Genomic DNA, 23,377 nt, shown 5'->3' with positions numbered 1-23,377 from the left:
TCTAGAGGCCCCAGAGGGAGGGGTCTGAGAATGTGTGTGTTTGGTTTAAGCTTTCCCTTTAAACTCTCTGGCTTCCTACTCTTTACCCTCTCTCCTTCTACCACTGAGAACTCATCTAGAAAACAGTGCCAGGTATATAAGTTAAGAAGGGGATCCGGGGTTGGGAGCTGCATGTAAGTGGAGTAGAGGAAATAAAGGGGGTGGGTACATACATGAGACCATTTGTTATAGGACTGGTTGGAGGAAAAATGAGAGAAGACTAAGAAGTATACTTTCATATCACCTGCCGTTGGCCAAAACTTGATTTAAAGTACCAAGCCTTTGATTTAGTCCGCATGGAAATGTAGACTTCTGGAGAAGATAAAAGAGGGAGAAGAGAGGCGCCCTTGCGAGGTCTAGAAAACCTGAGAGATGTGATTAAAGAAGTGAACGTGGTTAATGGGAAATGGCAATCCTGGAAGGAAGCTCTGTGTCACGTGTCCCACATCATCACTTTCTCCCCATTGGTCTCTAGGTCTGTGAATGGGAGACAGTGGGTACCAACTGTTTCTGGTAGGAAGCACTTTTGACTCTTTGGTTTTATTTCATGAAATGATGTGGGGGAACTTTGAGCAATTCAAGAGGTGGAGTTAGTGTGGTGGGAAAGACATGCAGTGTGGAAGGAAGAACAAAGGCTTTGGAGACATAAATAGTTAGCTTCAAATTCTCATACTTCCATTTCCTCCCTTTGTGACTGTGGATAAGTCATTTTATTTGTCCAAGCTTTAGTTTCCTCACCTGTAAACATGAAACTAATGCTCGTCTCCTAGAACTGATGTGAAGGGTTAAATAAGATATTTAAAATGCTTAATACTTAGAAGGTACTCTGTAAATGTTAGTATACATGTTAGCTTGGTCCTGGGGTTGTTAAATCTGGAGATGAGATTGAATTACCTGGTTTTCAGAAGCTCCAGCTTTGTTTTAGAAGTCTTTGTTTAGATGCCATTTTAAGTGAGGCTAATATGTAAAACATTTGGGCAGAGACAGGGGGCCTCGGAGCCCTGCCCTCTCAGTCTCTTACAGATTTCATCCCTACCTCTTCCCTGAAGTCTCTGAGAAGTTTCTTTGATTATAATTTGAAAACCACTCATTTTACAGAAGGTGAGTGGGTTCCACCAGGGCTAAGTGACTTGTTTAGAAACTGCCGCTGCCCACAGTGGCAGCGCTGGGACAAACCCCAGGCTTTATGCACTTGTGGGCTCCTAGTGCTTCCCTGTGACTTTACGAACTGATGGTATGTGTATTGTTCACTTTGTTAGCCAGGTTTGGGGTGGAACACAGAGGAGCTTGGTGAGAGGGGCAGGAGTTGTGCCCTGGATGGAAAGAACATTGAACTATTGAATGTGGTGCAGAGGGCTTGCATCTATGGTGGAACACGTACAGGGGGTTTTGCAGTGTTTCCTTAGTTTTGAGGCATTCTCCTTTCTCCTGAAACACACATACCTTTACACCCCAGCACCCGGTCACCACCGTACTACCACATACATGCCTTTGGGTTTACTGCTAATTAGAGCGTCTGGTCAGTATGGTAAAACAGCCTTACCACGGTGAGTTGATACTGAATCTGTGCTGTTGTAAGTCTGAACAGCTCATTGCTGATTTATGTTTCGTGTATTGAATATTGCTCAAGCACTTCAATATTAGTTAAGGGGCTGCAGCCTAGGAACCACTGATTCATGGTAAAGGCTCCTTGACATTTTTTAAAAAATAATTTTATTTATTTTTGGCTGAATTGGGTCCTTGTTGCTGGGCGTGGGCCCTCTCCAGCTGCGGCGAGCGGGGGCCACTCCTCATTGCGGTGTATGGGCTTCTCATTGCGGTGGCCTCCCGTTGCAGAGCACGGGCTCTAGGCGTGCGGGCTTCAGTAGTTGTGGCTCGCGGGCTCCAGAGCGCAGGTTCAGCAGCTGTGGTGCACGGGCTTAGTTGCTCCGCGGCATGTGGGATCCTCCTGGACCAGGGCTCGAACCCGCGTCCCCTGCATTGGCAGGCAGATTCCCAACCACTGTGCCACCAGGGAAGCCCTCCTTGACATTTTTGAAGGTAAGAGTGTGTGTGTCAAAAATCTGTTTTCCCATAAGACATACTGGTAAAGGAAGATGTAGAGGGCTTTCAGTCATGCACAGAAATAGAATCTACTGTCCTGCTGATGTGGAGGATACTGAGAATGTGTAATACTAGAAGCTTAGAAGCTGCATTGTACGGGATGTGTTGTGGGGACAGGCTGGGGACAAGAGTTTGGGAACTGGGATTGGTCATCTGGGTTGGAGGATAGTCATTGTTTACGTGGCAGATTTGCTTTCCCATCCTTGCTGGAGGCCGCCGGTGCCAGAACGTTCCCCTTTAAGAAACGTGAAATCGTCATGTACTGCCTAGACTTCAGGGGTTTAACATAATGGCGTGAAGTACTTTACAGGTGAAAAAGGGGTGCTGTTGGGCTGCCATCCACTGGAGATAGACTGCTGCTGGGCAATGAAGTTTCACAATGGGTTTGTTCTTCTTTATTATAAAAACCTTACATGGCTTGTTACGGGAAAATGAGAAAGCAAGGCAAATATGTTCCATCTACCACCCCCCAAAACATTATTGACATCTTTCATATCCTCTAGATGTTAACACCCTTCTCCCTGACCCTTGCATTTCTGAAAATGCAGCGTGCTTCACCATGTCAAAAGAAACTTGCCCACCAGTTCCCTCATCCCCAGCCCACAGAGTGCACTCTTTAATCAGTTGGCACCTTAGAACTGATACATGTAAAAGGTATGGGGGCTAGGTGATCTCTAAGATTACTTCCAAGCTCAATAATCTGTTCTATTTTATTTTATCTTCTCTGTCTTTTCCTGCAATATCTTGCTTCAGTGCCACCTGTGAAGCCATCTTTGACAGTGAAAATGGAAAGGGGTTCCTACAATTTGTTTATATCACTCATACCGTGTGGCATGTATAACCTGCATTATAGTTATTTGGGTTTATCTTAAATGGTCTGATGAGGAATTTTGAGGCCCTAAGGCGAGGATAATGTATTATTCCCTAGCATCCAGCCATCAAGGTAAGACTGAAGGTAGAGTTTTGAAAGTCATCAGTTTAATAACCGGATGAGTTGCCTGAGCCAAGATGAAAAGTGGTCCAGGCTGACTGAGTTTTGAGGAAAGCTTGAAGTCAAATTTGGAAAAAGGATGAGGGACCAGTAAAGAACATGGGAGGAGCTGGGGAGGAGGGTTTACCGGGTTCCAGCTTGAACAGCACCGGGGCCCTCCCCCAGGTTTCTCCAGAGCAGACTTTGGCAGCTAGGACCAAGGTAGGTCAGATTGTGGCCTCCCAAATTTCCAGTTTTGTTGAAAAGACTAAAAAACTAAGTTCCTGAACTGGCAAGGTAAGGCAGTTCTCTAGTGACTTCTCAACCAACCTCTCTTCCCTTTCCCCCAGCTAATCCTGATGCTGACTGCAGCAGTTAGTCTTAAAGTAGTTGCTTATGCTTACTGTAGGGAGGTGCGTGTACTGCTCTAAAGAGAGTATTCTGGGATGGCTCCTGAGATGTAATTGAAGCTGAAATCTGAAGAACAAGGCGCCAGCAAAGGGTGCTTGGTTAGAGGGACCAGCAGGAGGTAAAGTTGAGGTTGACAGGAGCTTAGGGATGTTTAGGAACTGCTAGAATGTAGGAGGCTGAAGCCTGGTGAGCAAGATGGAGAACTTGGCAGCAGCCAGATCACGCAGGGCCTTGTAGCCATTGTAGCAGGGACTGGAATCTCTGCTCTAAGACACAGTGGGAAGGTGTTAGAGGGTTTTAAGCTGTCAGGGGATGTAGGCTGATGTTAGATGGCAGCAGTGGAAGCAGAAAGACTGTTGGCATTAAGAGCCTGTTGCAGTGGTTCAGAGAAGAGATGGTGGTGGCAGAAACATTGCAGGACTGATTGACTGGCTAATAGATTGGATGTGAGGGCAAGGTGGTCAGAGAAAGAGGAACTAAGAATGACATCTGAGTGGATGGCCAACAGTGGGAGGGGAAGAGGTTTGTGGGAAAGTGGAGTTCTGTTATTTTGTCTCACCCATGAAAAGCTGGAGAGCAGATGGCAAATGGGCAGCTGGATAACGAGCTTGGAGTTCAGAGGAGAGGAGTGGGCTGGAGCTAGACTTTTAGGAGTTGTGACCTCGTCCTGAATGCCGAGAAGCGGATGAGGATCCATGGCCACAGTAGGGGTTTTGGCCTCTGATTGAAGGGGGCTCTTCCTCCATAATAAAGAGGAAGGAAGGAGAAGATAGTACCGTTGCAGGTGAGTTTGTAGATTTGGCAGGGAGCTGGGGGTGAAGGAGTATGTGGCCAGTGGCTCAGTAAACACGTGAGGGAACTACCTTAAGATTGCTGAGTGCTCTTCAGAGGTGCTTGCTCAAGCATTAGGGTGTAACCGCGTGGCCACTGTGTGAGTCATATTGAGTGACTTGGTGTAGACACAGAGAGTGGATGGTTAGGTATAAGCAGGATGGGAGGTTTATCAGGTCTGTACTGTGGTGGGAGAAGGGAATTCAGCTGAGGATGTTTGCAAGGGGGAGTGATTATAGCCGTGGTCCCTTGACCCCTACAATGCATGCTCCTGTCAAATACAGTTCAGTTCTTGCTCAGATTAACCTTTATGAAAGTGTCGTGCCGTCATTCACATGCACTGGCTAATGGAAGGATATGCAGCCATGTAACTCCAGAAGGCAGTGTGTGAACAGTGTGCTTCTAGACAGGATGCTTCTAGTTCCAGGGGTGGCCCAGGTGTGGTGTCCGAAGCTCAGCACAGGTATCCTAGCACTGAGAAATGCCAACGATTTTGGAGCTTGTATGGATATTTAAACTGCCTCCCAGTTTAAATATCCACTCTTATAGCATCCTTGACAGGCTGCCCCTACTCGAACACTTCCATTGATGGGGAGCTCATTACTTTGAAAAGCAACGTGTGATAGCTGTACCTCGCTGTTTGGTCCTCCACGCAGCAGCTCTAGAACTGAGGCTAGAGCTCCGGTCTCCTGCACTCTAGTCCTTGCTCTTTATGTCCTTGAGTGAGGGTCACTGAAGTAGCTAAACAGGCAGATATGACTGGGAGCTGTCTTGTCTTCTCCAGTGAAATGGCTTATTTTTAGCCAACTATTCCAGCCTCTTAAGAGCTTTTAAAAAATTTTGGTGCTATAATCTAATATACTAGTTATCCATCCCAATGTTGTGTTCCAGTTTTTATAAACTGTCTTTTCATATTATCTAAAGGGATATCATGAGAGACTTTAATAAGATCCAGATGTTTGTCTGTGATAGCCACATGACAACTCTTACCAAAAAGGGAAATAAACTTGTTTGGGTAGACTCACATGGGCACCTAGTGGCCATCATGCTTTCGGTAACTGATGAGACTACCTGTTTCATGAGCTCTTTTTAAATTTTGTTAACTGTTGTTACATTTATCGACTTTTGAAAACTGGAACTTGTGCTGAGTTCTAGTCTCTGGCAACCCTCTGTGTGTAATGTTTTCTCAAAGATTATTGACTGATTCCTCAAGTTTTTCCGGTATAATTTGCTTGAACGAGATCACACTTGAATTAATTCAAAGGGGCTCAAGTCTGATCAACCACAAGCCGAGACTAATTTCCCACGTTGGTGGTGGCTCAGCTGCTCTTACCATTCTGGGCATCATCTGTATTATTCACCTGGGACCTTGACTTCTTAGGGGCATGTTTGGCTGGCATGGGAAACAGTGGCCCACTCTTTGGGGCCTTGTAGCTTAGTGGTTAGGCGCTTGCCTGGATTCAAAGAAGCCTGAGTCATGTCAGATTTCACCTCTGCCACTAGTTAGCAGTATGACTTGGCAACTTACCTTGCCCTGCCAAGCATCAGTTCCCGCATCTGTGAAATGAGTGTCTTAGTTGAGAATTAAATGAAGCCTTTAATGAGATGCCTGGCCCTTGGTAACCATCTCTTCCATACGGCCATTATTATTATTCTCTTTAAGAGTTTGCTGGGTGGGGCTCGTGAGCACACTCAGGAACCTAGAGAGAAAGTAACTTGTTTAGCCTCCCAGGGCAAGGCAGAAGCACGGGGTACCCTGGCCCCAGACCCCTCTGTTTCAGAAGGAGATGCTGGGTACTCCTGGAAGGCCAGAGTGGAGTACTTTGACCTTTGGCCTAGTGAGAACAAGAGCGAGCATTCCCTTCCTTTGCGTCCAGATGTCTTAGGCAGGAAGTAAGAATGAAAGAAGAGACACCTGGCTGCTTCCTCACTTGAGGGAGGGCTCCAAGGGGCCTCCAGCTGCCATCCTGACAAGAAGTAGAGGAGGGCCTGGGTCTCCAGAAGGGAGAAAGAGGTGGAGGGGGGAACACCTGCTCTTAGAAAAGCAGGGCAGGGTCCTGCTCCCCTGGATATAAGGCCAAAAGGCCTTGGAGATTTCCTCAACCTGTCCTCCATCCCCACCCTCAGGATTATGGCTTCCTGAGAGCTGATTGCTCCTGCTTTGGGGGGTGGGGCTCTGGCAGGAGGCCAGCAAGGCAGGTAGCTAGAGCTGAGCTTCCTCTGCCATTCCTGGGCTGGGATTGCACTCAGCAAGTAGTGCCAGGAATATATGTGAGTGCCCAGGGCTTCCGCCTGAGTCCCTGACCTCAGTGGCCAAATTAGGCCAGGATCTAGCTGAAGCTCTTCTTGTAGGAGAAGGCAGCGTTTCTCCTGCGATCGTGTGGGAAATAAGTGAGGTGGGGTGTGGAGTGTGAGTAAAAAAGGTCGAGAGGATTAAAAAGGCCGCTTTCCTCGATTGTCTGTCATCCTAGTAGGAATAATGGAATGGGGGGGCGGGTGTCTGGGGCTGGGGGATCTGGTTGCTGGGGTCTCAGGCTGAAATTTTGGCTTTTGCCAGAAGCCTAGGTAGCAGGTAAAATCTTGGGAGATGGAGGGAAGGTGACCTTGAGACCATGTTGGGGGACCTGGCAACATGGCGCGACCTCTGAATGGTGTTTGCGTGTATTTTTCTTTCCTGGCATCACCGTGCTTCCCCGGGCTCCTGGGTGGAGGAGGGTGGCGTGGGCTCTCAGCATCCATGACGGCCCGGTGCCACCCTCACTCCAGCCCGTCACGGGGCAAGGATGGGGCAGGTGTGGCCACTCCTTCCTTACGGTGACCGTGGCCACAATGGTAGCATTGGCCTTGCTGGGAGTCTGGCGGCAGCGTGGCCAGCACCATGTACCTGCCCAGCCTTGGGCACTGTGTGGACTGTGGGGGCCTCCACTTGCTCAGCCCCCTCCCAGGCTCCCTGACCGTTTAGCTCCTGGAGCTGAGCCACAGTAGTCTCAGCCACCTGGCAGGTGGCTCCTTCCAGGGCCTGTGGGGACTGTGGTGCCGCTGCTTTCTCACAGTGTCCCGTGGGATCTGGCTGGTGGAGCCCTGGCTGAGGGGCCTGGGTTTCCTGGAGCATCTGGCCCTCAGCCATACCAGCTGGCTCACCTGTGCCCAGACTTTTCCATCACCCTGTGCTCTCTGCTCTGTCTAGACCTATCACAACCTGCTTGCTACCCTGGAGCCCTGCAGCCTGTGGGGCCTGGGAAACTTGGGGCAGCTGCACCTGAGCCACACAGCAGGGCTGAGCTGGGCACTGCTGGAGCCAGGGGCCTCTTCCACCTGTGCGGGCAGGGCTGGCTGGGAACCGGCACAGCGAGTCAGGGGCGCCAGCCTGGAGGTGCTCTCTGGCTGGGACCGACGTCAGCAAGCAGGAGGCTGAGGCCTTTGCAGCCCTGCAGGCGCTGGGCCAGCTCTCTATTGTAGGCAGCCTGCTGCAGCATGTCAAGTTAAAGATGTGGCGGGCATCCGGACAGCAGGCATGCTGCTGCTGCTGACCAGCAACCCCTGGGTCTGCGACTGACCTGCGGTGGGCCTTTGGGAAGCTGGACCGCCTGTGGCGCTTGTGTGTGGCTGACCTGGGTAGCATGACTTGTGGTGGCCCTGGGCGGCTGGCGGGGCAGTGCTAAGCAGTGCGGAGCCCCAGCTCTGCCTTGGCTAGGTATCGGGCACCATTCTAGTCAATGTGGCTGTGGTCATGGTTGAGTGCAAGTGCAGGTGGGGCCCCAGGAGAACTGGAGAGCAGGGGAGCCCTCTAGAGAGGCAGCTGGAGGAGGGGGAGAAGATGAAGCTGTGAGAGAGGAAAAGGGATGGTCCTTAGAAGTCTTCGGGGCTCAGTTGTCTGCCCAGGCAGGGTGGGAGGAATGGTGGGAGGGGAGAGAAATGGCTGTGTTCATCTCTCAGGGCCGAGGGCCAACCACCCTCCTCACGTATTTCCCCCGATCTAGCACAATGCCATCTTTTCCAGCCCTAGAAAAAGAGGGATCTGGCCCCTAGTCCTCAACACTTCTTTGGGGAAGAGGACACTAAAAGGTAGAAACTGAAGACCAGAGGGAACTGGGGTGGGATGGGTACAAGGAAAGCATTAATCCTCATCTCCTTCCCCTTCCTCACACATGTCCCTGGCCTCTGCTGTTGGGGACTTGATCAGAAACTGGTTGCTAAAGTTATGATGGAGGTGGGGTAAGGGTACTGTTCCCGTGGGCACAACCCAGGCAGGCTCCTAGAACTATCTTGTGGATGTACACTATCCCAGTTCTCAACACCTTAGCTCCTTCCCGATGGCTGTGCGTCTTGTCCCGTTTGAATCGGGGTTGGGTGAGGAGATTGGAAAAAGAAAATCAGTTGGAAAGTTGATTCTGTAGTATGTGCCTGCATTTTGGTGAAGAAAACTTGCCTCATGTGGTAGGGGGTGGGAGGGGTGGGAGGGGAAGGCAAAATGACCTTTAACCCAGTCTTTTTTCTCATTCCCCTTGACTGGCGTCTTCCCACCCCGCAATCACACAATCTCATTCCCTAGTTTTCTGCCTGGATACATCCCTTCTCACATACCCAGGCTTTATCCTAGTGACTTTGTAAGAAATTAGATGTGAAAAGGTGTTTTGTTGTCCCAAGCTTTCACTGGCTGATTGGGAATTTTAAATTCATATTGTCAGAAATGTTTCTTGGGCAGGAGGCCCCTTTCCCAGGGAATGAAAACTGAATTAAATGGCCTTGTGGAAGTGCTTGTAGAGTCTTAACTTGAATATCAGAAGATGAATTTGTATGTTGCAGGGTGGTGGTGGGGTGTGCAGGAAGATAGGTGGGGGTGGCTTTGTGGTGGCAATCCCAGAGTGTCCAGAACTTTTGCTCATTTACTTATTCAGCAAATGATTCCTCAGGCAAGAAATAGCAGTAACACCTTTTCATTTATTTATCTGTTCGGCACACATTTCCTGAATGCATCCTGTCTACTAGGCCCGGAGGATATAATTGTAAACAGAAACCAGACACTGTCCTTGCCCTCATGGAGCTCACAGTCTAGTGTTAATCTTGTCATCAATGACAACAAAAAAATCACAAATATATAATTGCCACTGTGCTGATTCAAAGGAAGGGTGCCTTTTGGTTATGAGAACATAAAATAGAGGAACTAAGAACAGACAGCACAAAAGGAGAAGTGGGGAAGACCAGTTGGAAACCTGGTGCAGCTAAACTGACAAAAGGTGGTAGTTTGGGCTAGAGTGGGAGCGTCGGAGCTGGAGAAATGGACTGCCTGAGTTGTCCCATATGTCCACATCAGATCTCTCTTCTCTCAGGGGACAGAAGGAAGCCAGACCAAGATCACACTTCTCTACAAGTGGCTCTTAGGAAAACCTCTTTTTTTTTTTTTTTTTAACTTTTATTGGAGTATAGTTGCTTTACAATATTGTGTTAGTTTCTACTGTACAGCAAAGTGAATCAGCTATGTGTATACATATATCCCCCTTTTTTGGTTTTCCTTCTCATTTAGGTCACCACAGAGCATTGAGTAGAGTTCCCTGTGCTATACAGTAGGTTCTCATTAGTTATCTGTTTTATACGTAGTATCAATAGTGTATATATGTCAATCTCAGTCTTCCAATTCATCATACCCCCTCCTTTCCCCCTTGGTATCCATATGTTTGTTCTGTACATCTGTGTCTCTATTTCTGCTTTGTAAATAAGTTCATCTATACCAATTTTTTCAGATTCCACATATATGCGTTAATATATGATATTTGTTTTTCTGACTTACTTCATTCTGTAAAGACTCTTAACAGTTTCTCGGTCCATCCATGTCTCTACAAATGACCCAATTTTGTTCCTTTTTATGGCTGAGTAATATTCCATTGTATATATGTACCGCATCTTCTTTATCCATTCCTCTGTTGATGGACATGTCCTGGCTAGGTTGCTTCCATGTCCTGGCTACTGTAAGTAGTGCTGCAATGAACATTGGGGTGCATGTGTCTTTCTGAATTATGGGGAAAACCTTCTACTTTCAGCTTTAACAGAAGCAGAGGGATTTCCTCTGGGGTGTGTGTTGTGTACCATTTATTGAACCCCTACTATGTGTTCGAACCAACACTGTCACATTTAAACCTCACAACAACCCTGTGAGATAGGCGTCATCTCCGTTTCCCAGATGAATCTTGGAAAGTGTAGCGATATGCCCAAAGTCACAGGGTTGCATTAGGGGTTGGAGCCTAAGTTTAGCTGCATTCAAAGGCTAGTTCGCTTACTGTTCCTTCCTCTACTCTAGTTTTCAACTTTGCAGCTACAAGAAGGGACCCTTGAGCCTCCATGGGCAGAAGGAAAGACAACCCTGCAGCTAGAACACTTCCTTCGGTCCAGAACTAGAGAGCGAGAGCTTTGTTTCCTGACGGAAGTGGGGGAAAAAAACCCCGCGAGAGCCGGAAGTTGTGCGTCGCGTCCTCGCGCCGGCCTCCTGGGCCGCGGGGTGAGGCCGCGGCGGACTGCCCTTCCTCAAGATGGCGTCGAAGATAGGTTCGCGACGGTGGATGCTGCAGCTGATCATGCAGTTGGGTTCGGTGTTGCTCACACGCTGCCCGTTCTGGGGCTGCTTCAGCCAGCTCATGCTGTACGCTGAGAGGGCCGAGGCGCGCCGGTGAGCAGGCCCGCGCGGCCGCCGAACGCGGTGGGGGCGGTCCGGCCTGTCCCAGCAACGAGGGTGCGGTGAGGTGGGGAAGAAGTTGCGGCCCAGAAGTTGGGACCCTTGGACTGGGAGGAATTGGGACCTTGGACTTGTTGGGGACTCTGGTCCGGAGCAAGGTGGGCGTGGAGCGGAGTGTGGGGGGGTCCTAGCTATGAGAGGGGCCGCCGGTTTGGGGAAGCAGTGGAGCTTGCGGGAACCTAAGGGGTCTCAAGGCTCTTTTCCCCGCTTCCTTCTGTGCTTCATGCTGTCCTCGTTCCTTCCCCCCTCCCGGCTCGCAGGAAGCCCGACATCCCAGTGCCCTACCTGTACTTCGACATGGGGGCGGCCGTGCTGTGCGCTAGCTTCATGTCCTTTGGAGTGAAGCGGCGCTGGTTCGCTCTGGGGGCCGCACTCCAGCTGGCCATTAGTACCTACGCCGCCTACATCGGGGGCTACGTCCACTACGGGGACTGGCTGAAGGTGAGCGCCTCGGCCCTAAGTGGGACTTCGCTGGGGTGTTGGGGAGCCAATGCCCGGGACAGTTGGGCGATGCCTGGTGCTATCCAGGAGCACAGTGCGAAGCCTGGAAAGGCTGAACCCCCAGGCGCGTAGAGGTTATTACAGACCTTAGACACCACGCAAACCTCCCCTTCAGAGTGTGGAAACTGAGGTCCAGAGATGCAAAACAGACTTTCCCAAAGTTACACCACAGTTAGCATTACAGGTGTGACCAGAACCCAGGTCACCTGGTTCCCAGAACCCTTTAAACCATTAGTTATCTCAGACTCTTAGGGCAAAAGGGACCTTAGAGAGTACCTGGTCCACCCAACCGATTTTATGAAATTTATCTAATCCTAGGGCAGCATTTAAGCCTGTAGATGCCAGGACCTGTGCCAGGCACTACAGGCTTGGAGATAAGCCTGGACCAAGGCATTACCCGCAAGGAGTGGACTGTCAGTCCAACAGGGGAGGCAGATGTGTGAATAGCTGCTATAGGACAGTGAGATCAATGGTTAGTTATGGAACAGCGTATACTATATAGCAAAAAGAACATTGGGCTTCGAGTGTGCAGACCTGGGGGTGGGGAGGGGGGCAACGCTTGGTATCTGGGTTCTGCCACTTACTTTCTGTAGGACCTTGGACAATTTTATTAACCCCTCTGGGCCTCCGTTTCTACTTCTGGTAAAAAAAAATTACCTATCTCTGCTCTACCTGCCCACCACACTTGGAAATGGTAAGAGGGTGCATCAGGTGGAATGGGATGTATAGAGATGGGCAGTTCTGCGCTCCGGGAAGCCAGGAGAAGTGTGGTGGCTTCAGGTCCTGACTGGGGTCCCCTCACCTCGGCCTAGGTCCGTATGTACTCTCGCACAGTTGCCATCATCGGTGGCTTTCTTGTGCTGGCCAGCGGTGCTGGGGAGCTGTACCGTCGGAAACCCCGCAGCCGTTCCCTCCAGTCCACCGGCCAGGTCTTCCTGGGCATCTACCTCATCTGCGTGGTAGGTTGGGGGACTGTGGGCTGGAGGTGCCTGACTGGGAGTGAGAAGTGAGCCCGTGCCTGGCTCCCGGCAGTGGCCCCTGCCAAATTCTGGGCCTCGGGGGCCCTTCAAGTGCCTGAGACCTGGCCGAGAGGCCCTTCTTCCGGCATTATTGCCACTGGGGAGAGAAGAGGATGGGTTGACCCTTCAGTCCCAAGCCTGAGAGCCAGAAGAGCAAGCGGGACGGGTCCTCTCATGGCTTCAGCCCCCAGAGGACTGGGAGAGGGGACAAAGGAGAGGTTGGGTAGAGTTCAGGTCCCAGATGGGACTCTGCCACTTAGAGCTGATGGGGCTGCCTAGTGTAGCCAGTTATGTCCTCCCTGGTGCTCGGGGAGGCCAGTGTGGATGGGGACGTGAACAGGCCCCAAGTCACTTGGCTTCATCTTAGTTGCTGGGCACCATCTCCCATGTGCAGAGCTCTGTATTCAGAGGTGAGAGCCCCGGTCTGACCGTGGAACCTCCTCCCTTCTGAGACCCCAGAGTGAGGAGAGACAGAGGTCCTAACCCCATGGAGCTCCCTAGTCAGATGGGGAGACACAGGCTTTACTTTCCGAAAGCCCCAAGTCTGAGAGGGGAGTCAGAAGCCCACCTTGTAGGGGCTGCTTGCATGCCAGGGGTGGCCTTACCCAGACAGGCTCCTCAGCCTGTTGGAGAGCCTTAGAGGATGGTGTGTCTCTAGGCCTACTCGCTGCAGCACAGCAAGGAGGACCGGCTGGCGTACCTGAACCATCTCCCGGGTGGGGAGCTGATGATCCAGCTCTTCTTCGTGCTGTATGGCGTCCTGGCCCTGGCTTTCCTGTCAGGCTACTACGTGACCCTGGCTGCCCAGATCTTGGCTGTTCTGCTGCCCCCGGTTATGCTGCTCATTGATGGCAACGTTGCCTACTGGCATAACACGCGGCGTGTTGAGTTCTGGAACCAGATGAAGCTCCTTGGAGAGAGCGTGGGCATCTTTGGGGCCGCTGTCATCCTGGCCACCGACGGCTGAGTTGCACAGCGGGAGTCTGAGATGGGTGCAGGGAGCCAGTGAGGGCTACCCTACCTTCCTCCTTGCTGGCCCAGTTATGTTTACTTATGCTTTTTGGTCTGTTTGTTTGATCACTTGCGTTGTGTGCATGTGTGTGCGTACGCATGTGTGTGCGTGTGTTGGTAAGAGGCAGGTCTCTTCCCCAGTTCCTGGGCTTGGGCCTTGGTGAGGTGGGAGCCCTGATGACTCTGCCTTACAGGTTTCTTTTTCCTGTTTGTTATGAGGAGAGCTGAGGCCAGCTGCTCCCTTGGGTCTCCTGTCCCAGGGAAGGGAGTAAGGCAGGGCTAGGGTGGGGTACTGAGAGTGGGAGACAGAGGAGAACCGGAAGAGAGCCAATGTGAAACAGCCCTTTTTGAACCTGGCAGATGTAGCTAGGCTCCGCAGTGCTTTTCTGAGACTGAGAGCGAGTGAGTGTGCACGTTGACACGTGGCTCAGGCCCAGGAGGAGCAGAGGGGCCGGGCACCACGGAAGTCATGTGGGCTCTCAGGGTGTGCTGGGGCAGAAACAGCACTAGCTGTCACCCACCTTGAGGGTAGAGCAGGCCCCAGTTTACTCTGGGGTTTGCAGGGGTGGGACAGGCAGCAGCCAGCTTCCTGCCTCTGGCCTTCTGTTTCCAGCTCCGTGGTTGGCCTGGTGGAGGTGAGTGCCCGCCCAAACACCAGACCACACAGTCCTCCGAAAATAAACATTTTATATAGACATTTGGCTTTGCTTCTCTGTTCTCCCCACGGGGCACTTAGCCATTGGCTGGGATTGATCTCGGGTTTCTTGAAATACCATATCTGGTTAAGCCCCACCTTGATCCGCCCATGATCTTGCCCCTGTTCTGAGAGTTCCCACAGTCCTTTGGCTCTCTTTTCAAGTCTCCGAATGCTCCCTGTGGTATATGCTTTGACCTTTCACTTCAGTCCCTCTCGTGGCTTAGCTTTTCCTCCCCATTTGGTGCCAGGTCTTTTCGAAGAAACCTTTGGTGAGGGCAGCTGGAGGGAGAGAACTGATAAGTGTCACTATGAGGCTGAGGAGTTTTCATTTCACAGGTGAGGAAATGGAGGCTCAGAGAAGGTGAGCAGCTTGCCTCAGGCCACAGAGCTGGGTTCCAGGTCAGGTCTGTCTGATGCCCACGCCCAGATATGTACGGGACACCAGCCCTCTCTTGGGGGTGGGTTGTGTCACAGCAGCCCCGTGTGTGCGCCATGGTGACCCTCTCCCTACTCGTCCGCACACCTCCTGACAGAAAGTAGCCCCAGCAGCCAGTATGGTTCCTGGCACACGGTGGGGGACAGAAATGTGAAATGAAACCTCAGGCTTTGGACTCCTACCCGTCTGAGATGTTCTCTTCCTGCAAAGATGGAGACACAACCTCCAGGGGGGCCCAGGGGAAAACATCCAAGTCTGGGCTTGGCCCTGAGCCCTGCCTGGAAAGGGAGCTGGGGCTACTGTCAGTCTGGTCTGTGGCATGGAAGATGTTTCCTAACTAAGGGGTAGGGGAGTCTCTCGGGACTGCTGACAGCTGGGGGAGGGAGGTGGTGGCAGCATTCATCTGGGGGCCTCGGCCTCATTTAGCTCCTCTCTTCCCTCTAGGAAGAGGTTCCCCAGCCCTCAACATCTTGTTTCCAGAGGGTCACTGCTAATTTCCTTTCAAGTGTGAGCTGACTTTCAGACAAGTATTTGCATTTTAATCAAGGTCTCCTGAAAAGTTGCAAGACCCGAAGGAACTAAAACGAATGGTAGAATATCAGGCAGATGTGGGTGATATTTTGGGCAAGGGAGCCTCAAAACAGCACAGAGACCACAGACACTGGCCCACCCTCAAGCCTTGAGTAGAGCCCTCAAAGGCAAGCCCTCCTCCCCCCAAATCCCTACACTGAAAATTCAAGGCCATCTGGTTGTGGCTTTGGAGCAAGGAGGGGGTCTTGGGCAGGCCCTTCTCCTTCCTGCACTTGTCCTCACTTGGGTGCCCCCCTCTGGGCAGGGTAGAGTAGGGGCTGCTGCCTTCTCTGCAGCTCACTCAGCCAACAAGCCTGGTCCGGCCTGTGGCTGCCTCGGGTCACCTTCAGCAGGCATGGCTTTTGGTCCACCCTGGCTGTCCCAGGGCCTGCAGGGCTGGTAGAGAGGGTCAGCTGCCTGGGTCAGAAGCTGGCTTGCAGAAGGAGTCTGGCAGCCCCTTGGCGTGGTTGACCAGCTCGTAAGAGTCCCGGATGTCGGCTAGGCCAAACCAGAAGAAGATCCACTGCTTGTTGGAGAAGCTGCCATCGCTGTGCTTGAAGTACCTGGTGGAGGTGGGAGACAGGTTTTAGGCAAGGCCAGCGCTCACTGCTCACTGGTTCATTTTCTGAGGACCTACTACAGGCATACCTCGTTTTATTGCGCTTCACTTTATTGTGCTTTGCAGGTACTACGTTTTTTACAAATTAAAGGTTTGTGGAAACCCTGTGTGGAGCAAGTCTATCAGGGTAATTTTTCCAACAGCACTTGCTCACTTCGTATCTCTGTGTTGCATTTTGGTAATTCTTGCAATATTTCAGACCCTTCACCAGCAAATAGGTGATTATTCACTGAAAGTTCAAGTGATGGTTAGCAGTTTTTAGCAATAAAAGTATTTTAAAATTAAGGTATATACACTTTTTTTTAAGACATAATGCTATTGCACACTTAATAGACTACAGTATAGTGTAAACATAACTTTTATATATATTCGGAAACCAAAAAATTCATGTGATTGACTTTATTGCAATATTCACTTTATTGTGGAGGTCTGGAACCGAACTGGCAATATCTCTGGGGTATGCCTGTACATGCTGGACACTCTGCTAGGACCTGTGGTGTGTAATCTGATTTTATCCTTATAGCATTAGCCAATAGCCTGGTGGTGGTATGCTTTTTTCACAGAGAAGCAGCTAAGGCTCAGAGAAGTTAGCTAACTAGCCAGAGTCACACAGCTAGGAGGGTTAGAGTGAGGCCCTCTTTTGCTCTCTGCACACTGCCTTGGCTGTGCAGCCCGGGGAGGGGTTCCTGTTCACTTCTTGGTGCCCACAGAGCAGAGTAGTGGGGGATGAGGTGATAACTGCAGAAGGAAAGAGAGGAGGGAGTGTTCCACTGGAGATGCAGTGGGCCTGGGGTCGGAGCTTGGCAACTCGGCCTGGAATAGAGCCCTGAGGTGCTGGATTTCTGCAGACCCTGGGAGAGGCAGGCTGCTTCCCGGGTGGAGACTGTCTTCAAGGAATCTACCCTAGCCGGGCAGAGCCGGGTTAAGTGTGCTCTGCCTCTAGGGAAATCTCAGGCTCCGTGTGTGGTCCACTCCCTGGGGAATGTGGGGCCACACTGAGCGGGCCATTTCCCTTGGGGAAGAATGGCTAATGAAAGAAGGGGAGGCCCAGCCTTCCTGGCTGGTGGTCCCCGGGGCGTAGCTGGCCAGAGCTGGAGAGGAGAGTGGGGGCGGGGCCCAGCCCAGAGCCGGGAGGGGCGGGACCTACCAGGGATTGATGGGGTTGGTGACCCGGGAGCGCCAGAAAAGCGTCTGCAGGTCCCGCCGCAGGCGCTCCCACAGCATCTGGCCGGAGCCTTGGCCCTGGCGGCTGGAGCTCACCACAAACTTGTCTAGATACGGGGTGCCCCCAAGTACAGGCTCCGTGGTCAGAATGGCAGCCGCGTTGTACCTGGCGCAGCGGGGGAGAGGCAGGCTGGGACCTCTCCTTGGTCCAAAGCTCCCCGGCTCTGTCCCTTGGTCCCTGCCCTCTGGGGCCCGCAGGCTCACCCCTCAGAGACGTAGACAGAGTGCAACCTCGGGCGCAGCGAGGCCAAGTAGTCGTCCCGGAGCTTTTTGCCGAAGCTGACGTTGACCAGGTTCACTAGGAGGCCCTGGTCCAGGTTGTCCAGGCTGCGCACTCGCAGCATCCGCTCGGCGTTCTTGAACAGCGTCCCGGACCCTGGGGGTGGGATGGAGGAGGAGGGGTGAGTTCGGCCCGAGATCCAGGTCCCCTCCGCTCCTCCGTTTGCGCAGCCTGATGGGGATTCCAGATAGGACAGGGAATAGTGGGGCAATTACTCTCTTTGGGAGCTCTCCATAGTGAGACGCTTCCTAAGATCTGCATAGATTTATGCGCGATTTTCATTCAGGGATTTGCTTTTTCCCCAGGCAGTTTGTCCCTCAAGTTCCGCCTATCGCCTGTAGTCCCACCTACCTCTCCTAGTCCCGCCTACCCTTGCCCTCCCCCGCCCCTGGTCCCGCCCACCCGTCCAAACCCCGCCCACGTTTCCTAGCTCTGTCCATTCCACTTGGTTCCGCTGGGTCTGTGGTTCCTCCCACCCACCCAAGTCCCTCCCATCTGTCTAGTTCCACCCAAGTTCTAGCCCAGGGCCGTCCACCTCCTTGCTCACCTCCCCTAGGTTTGGCAAGAGCAGGAAGCCTTTACTGTCTGGAGAGGAAGCCGCTTCTCCTGGCTCCCCAAACCCCGGCGCACCCCCCGCCCCGGCCCTCACCCTTGTTGCTGAAGAGCTCGGTGAGCAGCGTGCTGGCGTCGGTGATGACGGCCGAGGAGTGGTGAGGCAGGCGGCTGAGCACGTCTACGATGAGCCGAATCTGCTGCCGTTCTTTGGTGCTCACCCACTCGGCGTTGTTCACTAGGTCCAGGTCGGCGGGCAAGTTCACGTTACTCAGGACCTGTGTCCAGGACGAGGGGGTGAGCCTCCGACCTGCAGCCGGACAAGGACTGTGCCCCCGCCCCACGGACCTCTCCTCACTGACCCCTTTTCCCTTACTTCCTCCCGAAGTCCTTGGCCAGTAAGGGACTCAGATCTGAGCACCATAGGCTGAGTCCTTCCCTGACACTCCATTTCCGACTCAGGCGGCTGGAGAGAGAGTGACTCTGGGGCCCGTCTGGGAGGCGTGCAGGGGACCTAAGAGAGGGGCTCAGCCTGGCGCAGAGTCGCGGGGAGTGGGGTCCAAAAGGAGGAGACACACCTTGTTACTGCTGTCGTGCAGACCGCCCGTGGTATTGAGGAAGATGATTTTGGTGGGCCGCAGCGCCTTGGCCAGGGACGCGGTCACCTCCAGTGAGTCCAGGAGCACGGAGCGGCGGGCGGCCGTCTCCCCGATGGGGCACAGGATGGGGATGCTGCTCGACTCCAGGCACCACTGTAGTAGGTCGGTCTCCACCGAGACGATGCCGCCATAGCTGGGGGCCAGACGTGGTGCTCAAGGAGGTTGCCTCCAGGACCCGCGGGTCTGGGGCTGGACGGGTGGAGTAGCGTGATCTGAGGACGCAGGGGCACGCAGGGTCAGCACTAACCTGGCATGAGGGGCTGGCTCAGCAGCGCCCAGCACCGACCCGCCGCCAAAAAAAGGCACGGCAGTGGCGGCATTATGCCGCAGGGCGTCCACCAGCACCTTGCATCTCTGGGCAAGCTGTGCCTTGGCCTCCCAGAAGGAAAGACAGCCCGAGGGTGCCGTGGGAGCGGGCAGCCCCAGGACCACCAGGGGCTTCATGTCCATACGCTGCAGGAAGGCCAGGGCGAAGGCCAGGCTGGATACGGCCTTAGGGCACTTGAGCACCTCCTCGTCCACCTGCGGAGGAGTGGGCGTTCAACGGGCACGACACCGGCCCTGACTCCTGCTGCACCCGCTTGCTCCTACAGCCGGGTCCTCAGGGCCCTCTCGGGGCCCCCACCCTGCCCAGGAGCTGTCAGGCTCCATTTCTGGCCACCTGCGCCCACCTGCTTCGCCCTTTGCCCCGTTGGGTCTTGCCATCCTCTTATCTCACACTAGTGTTCCTCCCTCCGCTCCTCCCTGCGACCTTGGACTGTAGGACACCATAGGGGGAGGGGTGACGCAGGCGGCTTCTATCCAGGTTCCCTAACTGCCAACTGAACCCCTAACTGCGCCCAGGTTGGGAGGACTTCTCTGGTGCATCACGTTTGACGGGCTGGGGACCCGAGGCTCCTCACCCGGGCTGGGCGCGAGACTTTTCGAGGAGCGCACAGCCTCGCGCAGTCCCAGGCGCTCGTCTGGGCTCCGTCGAGCCCCTTCCTGGCTCCGCTGCCCAGAGTCCGTATTCCTGCCATGCCTGGCAAAACGTCGCTACACAACCCCCGTCCCCTGTCTGTGACCCGGCCGACGCCGGGCTCTCTCACCTCGATGACGGCAAAGGGCCTGTCCGCGGAGTGGTGGCAGGTCTGGAACTGCGTGAGCCAGTGGCGCGCCTCCCCGGGGCTGGCCCCACACTGGTTCAGGAAGGTCTGGATGTCCCGCTGCACCAGCGAGCGGCCGGCCGGGGGCCCGGGGGAGTCGGGGGACACCGGGGGCGCGGGGGGCAGTGTCCACGACGGCTCCTCCGCTGCAGGCGAGTGGATGTCGTACACGGCGCCCTCGGCCTCCTCTTGGGCGGGCTGGGCCGGCGCCCAGGCGGTGCTGAGCCGGCGTCCCGGGCTGGTGCCCCTGGCCGCCCGCCGCCACGTGCTGCCGCTGAGCCTCCGGGCGCCCCCAGTGCCTTGGGGGCTGCGCAGCCTCCCGCCCGCAGGGGCGGCCCGCAGGGCCCAGGCCAACCGCGCCGTCGCCATGACAACCAAACCAGCTCGCCCCCCCAAAAGTGACCGTCTGTCCAGAGCTCCTGGCTCTGGGGGCCTCTTAACCTACGGCGGGGCGCCGACGGGGGCCGCGGAGTCGCCTCCGGGTGCGTTTGAGGAGGGTCAGGCCATGGGTCAGAAGGCGGCGCCGACAGGATCCCCGCCCCTGGGGTGGGGGGATGGAACCCACTAGGGAGAGTCACGAGGCAGAGATAAACGGTGGCTGGGTGTCTTTAATTTGCTGCCAAGGCCGGTTCCAGGAAGGGCTCAGGGGACCCACAGGTGGATTTGGCGCTCTGCGGGGTCTTGAATGATTAAGGGGGAGTCTGATTAGGGCAAGAGGGGAGAGCAGGTTGCAGTTGACGCCTGGCTGAGGGAGGAGACTGGGGGGAGAGGTGGGGGAAGAGTGAAAGCGTGGAGGGCGGGGATGCCTCTGTCCTGTTAAAAATGAACTTCTTAATTTTAAAATTTATCCACATCAGGATTGTAACTAGAAGGCCATTATCACTCGAAAGAAAGTCTTACAAATAAAGAGAGAACAAAATGTTATAAATTCCAGCTGGTTAGTGTCGTTTGCTTCTCTTGGGAACAAAGAATGTTAGCAGGCACCAGGTGGTAGAGGTCCCCTAGCACACTGTGAGGCTTTCTCCAAGATAGAATAATAGCTGCTGACACATGCAGAACGCCAGGCACTGTGCAAAGCACTTCACACATAGTAACTCATTTAATCCTTACAGCGACTCCAGAATCGGTATTATTATTACATCCATTTTATAGACGAGGAAGTTGAGGCACAAAAATATGTGAGGGACAAGGTCATTGAGTTCGTAAGCAGTGGAGCTGGTCTTTGAAGCAAAGCAGTTTTGCTCCCGATCCATGCTCTTAAGCAAGATTTGAAAAGGACTTGAAAACTTTCACAGGATGTGATTCATTGTTGCTTAATACTGTATCCCCTGTGCTGCCTAAAAACACCTGGTGTGCTAACAGTTGTACATATCCTGCCCTCGGGTACACTCTATCCCGGTGGGGTCCCACCCTCTGTCTTTACAGAGGGCGGTGAAATCAACTGTAGAGGGGAGGTGACTTGGCCGAGGTCACACAGCTTGTGAGTGTCATGGCTGGACCCTTGACATCCTGAGTTCCTACCCCCTGCTCTTTCCTTCCTTTTGTACAGCTCTGTGTTCCCTGTGCTGGGTGTCAGGCTCTGCCTGAATGGGGAGCAGCGGTCTGGGCTCTTCTCTCCTGGGTGTCCCAGAGGATGCTGCGTGAGTGCACTGACCCTGCCAAGGATCCCCCACCAAAACACACGTTCGCGTGAACACGTGCACACGTACACGAGCAGGCACATACACACACACAGCACAGCACATGCATGCACCGTCCTGGGCAGGAGACTCCTGGCAGGGGAGACGGGAGCTGACCTCTGTGATCTCCTCCATTGACTTTTCCGTTTTCCTACTTAGAAATCCTGAGTTCCAACAGAGTGAAGCAATGGCAGGGAGGGTGTGTACCCCTTGCCCTGAGGGGCCACCTCCAGGGCCTTCGTTCTCTTCTCTCTTTACTGCTGCCCCTCCGATCCCCACACTTCCCAGAATCCACTAGAGGAGGTGGTCTTAACCCTTGGAGCCCAAATCATTTTCCTTCTTTCTGCTCTCAGAGACCCTCAACCTCAAATGTGCTTCCCCTTCCTGGTCTCTCCATCCAAACCCGTCGTCAGAGCGCCCACCCTCCGGGCCACGCTTTATTCAGACTTCCTCTTTCTGGGTCTCTCCCGCTTTTGCTGCTCTGGGTCTCTGCCCCTACCCTGGCCCCTCTTCGCTTCTTCCAACTAAAGCGTACACCCCTTTTAGGTCCTTTCTCCCCAGCTGCGGCTGAGTCCTGCTTCTTGCCAGGTTGGGGCCCCCGTGAGGGCAAGGATGGCCTCTCCCTTCAGACTGGGGCTTCCTGAGTGGGGGGCTGCTGTCTCCTTCCCAGACTGTGGGCTTCCTGAGGGCCCACCAGGTCCAGTAGCCAACAGCATCCTCCCCATCTCCCCTGGGCCGGTGGGGCAGATATTGGCTGGGGAACTCCTCTCCTCTCCTTTGGGTTTCAGCCCAGAGGGCCGTGTCCCCAGGCAGCCAATGGGGCCCAGGGATACCCCGAGTAGATGATTAACTCCAGGCCGGGTGACCCTGGGGTCACTCTCCCTGGAGAAGGCCAGCCCGTGGTTGGGGAATTGGCCCTGCTTTCTGGAGGAGATGGCTGTGAGTATGGGGTCCACATCCCTACCTGACCCACCCGTCTGAACTGAAGGCCTACAGGATCATTGCGGGCCTACGGTTCCCGCTTGAATTTTATGTTTTCCCCTCTGAAGCTGGCTGATGTTTCGTCTTTCAGAGCAAAGCCTATTGTCAATGGGCCCAGAGTCAGGCTCCTATCTTCTAATCAGGCCTCGGGTCCTCGAGATGCTGGGAGCAGACACAACCTTCCAACTCCTCTACACGCTCCCCTCAGCAGGAGCCTCAGCCCTGGGCACAGGGGCTGGTTTGAAGGGCCAAGGTTTTCCCTCCCATGGGAGTCCTCCTTGACCGCCACTTAGTATAGGTGGGCATGGAGGTGACAGGAATCTGGGCAGGTGAGGGTTGATAGGTGACCATCCCCACCACAGCACCAGAGGGGACATACACACAGATACACAGAGTACACAAAAGTAGAGACCCACGCCACCCTTTGAGATGCACACGGATACACAGGTGTGTAGACACACAAGCGTACAGAGATACACAGAGTGTATATATATAACATGGAGAGCTCCAGCATCCGTAGTCACACAGATACATATGTGCACATAGAGAGATACACGTGTGTAGACACACAGCCATACAGAGAGACACAGGTCCACTCAGACACACATATGCATACAGAATTGTGTACATTTGTGGAGGTTTTCTCAGTGACCGTGTCACACATAGAAACACACGCACGTTTACATGGAAGGATACTGAGAACACACAACTATATAGCCAATTGTAGTCATTGACAACCACAGGGATATTTAGATCTGGAGATACAAATGTACACAGACTTGTGTACACACACACACTACATGCAGAGTTAGAAGTAGAACCCACTTCTCCCTGAGACCATACCCATCTACCCATGTACAGAGGCACACAGCCATACTCATTCATATGCCCGGATGGCATCTGGCATGTGAGAGGTGCCCAGT

General features: G+C 53.5%; 2 protein-coding genes across 3 annotated transcripts; one reads left to right on the top strand and one right to left on the bottom strand.

Moving 5' to 3' along the window:
• Positions 1 to 10,444: 10,444 nt before the first annotated feature.
• Positions 10,445 to 14,309, top strand: TMEM101 (transmembrane protein 101). Its single transcript, XM_067716230.1, has 4 exons — positions 10,445 to 11,015; positions 11,342 to 11,522; positions 12,395 to 12,541; positions 13,260 to 14,309. Exons 1-4 carry the CDS (start codon positions 10,879 to 10,881, stop codon positions 13,566 to 13,568), a joined length of 774 nt encoding a protein of 257 aa, XP_067572331.1. The 5' UTR covers positions 10,445 to 10,878; the 3' UTR covers positions 13,569 to 14,309.
• Positions 14,310 to 15,262: 953 nt separating this feature from the next.
• On the bottom strand, positions 15,263 to 20,182 carry NAGS (N-acetylglutamate synthase). Of its 2 annotated transcripts, XM_067716175.1 has the most exons (7): positions 19,738 to 20,182; positions 18,897 to 19,171; positions 18,569 to 18,782; positions 18,088 to 18,268; positions 17,363 to 17,534; positions 17,082 to 17,264; positions 15,263 to 15,878 (listed from the first exon to the last, which is right to left on the bottom strand). In XM_067716175.1, the coding sequence occupies exons 1-7, from the start codon at positions 20,161 to 20,163 to the stop codon at positions 15,725 to 15,727; spliced, it is 1,605 nt and encodes a 534-aa protein (XP_067572276.1). In that variant the 5' UTR covers positions 20,164 to 20,182; the 3' UTR covers positions 15,263 to 15,724. The 2 variants fall into 2 exon arrangements, with proteins under 2 accessions (XP_067572276.1, XP_067572277.1); XM_067716176.1 differs by lacking the exon at positions 17,082 to 17,264.
• Between the last annotated feature and the right edge of the window lie 3,195 nt (positions 20,183 to 23,377).

Source organism: Pseudorca crassidens, chromosome 19, assembly GCF_039906515.1.
Source record: "Pseudorca crassidens isolate mPseCra1 chromosome 19, mPseCra1.hap1, whole genome shotgun sequence".
In the NCBI taxonomy this organism is placed as follows: Eukaryota; Metazoa; Chordata; class Mammalia; order Artiodactyla; family Delphinidae; genus Pseudorca; species Pseudorca crassidens.
The sequence above is the reverse complement of the archived record's forward strand: the minus strand, read 5'-3'. Positions and strand labels throughout refer to the sequence as shown.

Coding starts and splice junctions, on each gene's coding strand:
- TMEM101 (XM_067716230.1), top strand. CDS start 10,879: ATGGCGTCGAAGATAGGTTCGCGACGGTGGATGCTGCAGCTGATCATG. Junction 11,016..11,341: donor GAGAGGGCCGAGGCGCGCCG/GTGAGCAGGCCC, acceptor CCCGGCTCGCAG/GAAGCCCGACATCCCAGTGC. Junction 12,542..13,259: donor GCATCTACCTCATCTGCGTG/GTAGGTTGGGGG, acceptor GTGTGTCTCTAG/GCCTACTCGCTGCAGCACAG.
- NAGS (XM_067716175.1), bottom strand. CDS start 20,163: ATGGCGACGGCGCGGTTGGCCTGGGCCCTGCGGGCCGCCCCTGCGGGC. Junction 19,172..19,737: donor GGCCCTTTGCCGTCATCGAG/GTGAGAGAGCCC, acceptor ACTCCTCCGCAG/GTGGACGAGGAGGTGCTCAA. Junction 17,265..17,362: donor TCTGTCTACGTCTCTGAGGG/GTGAGCCTGCGG, acceptor CCGCTGCGCCAG/GTACAACGCGGCTGCCATTC.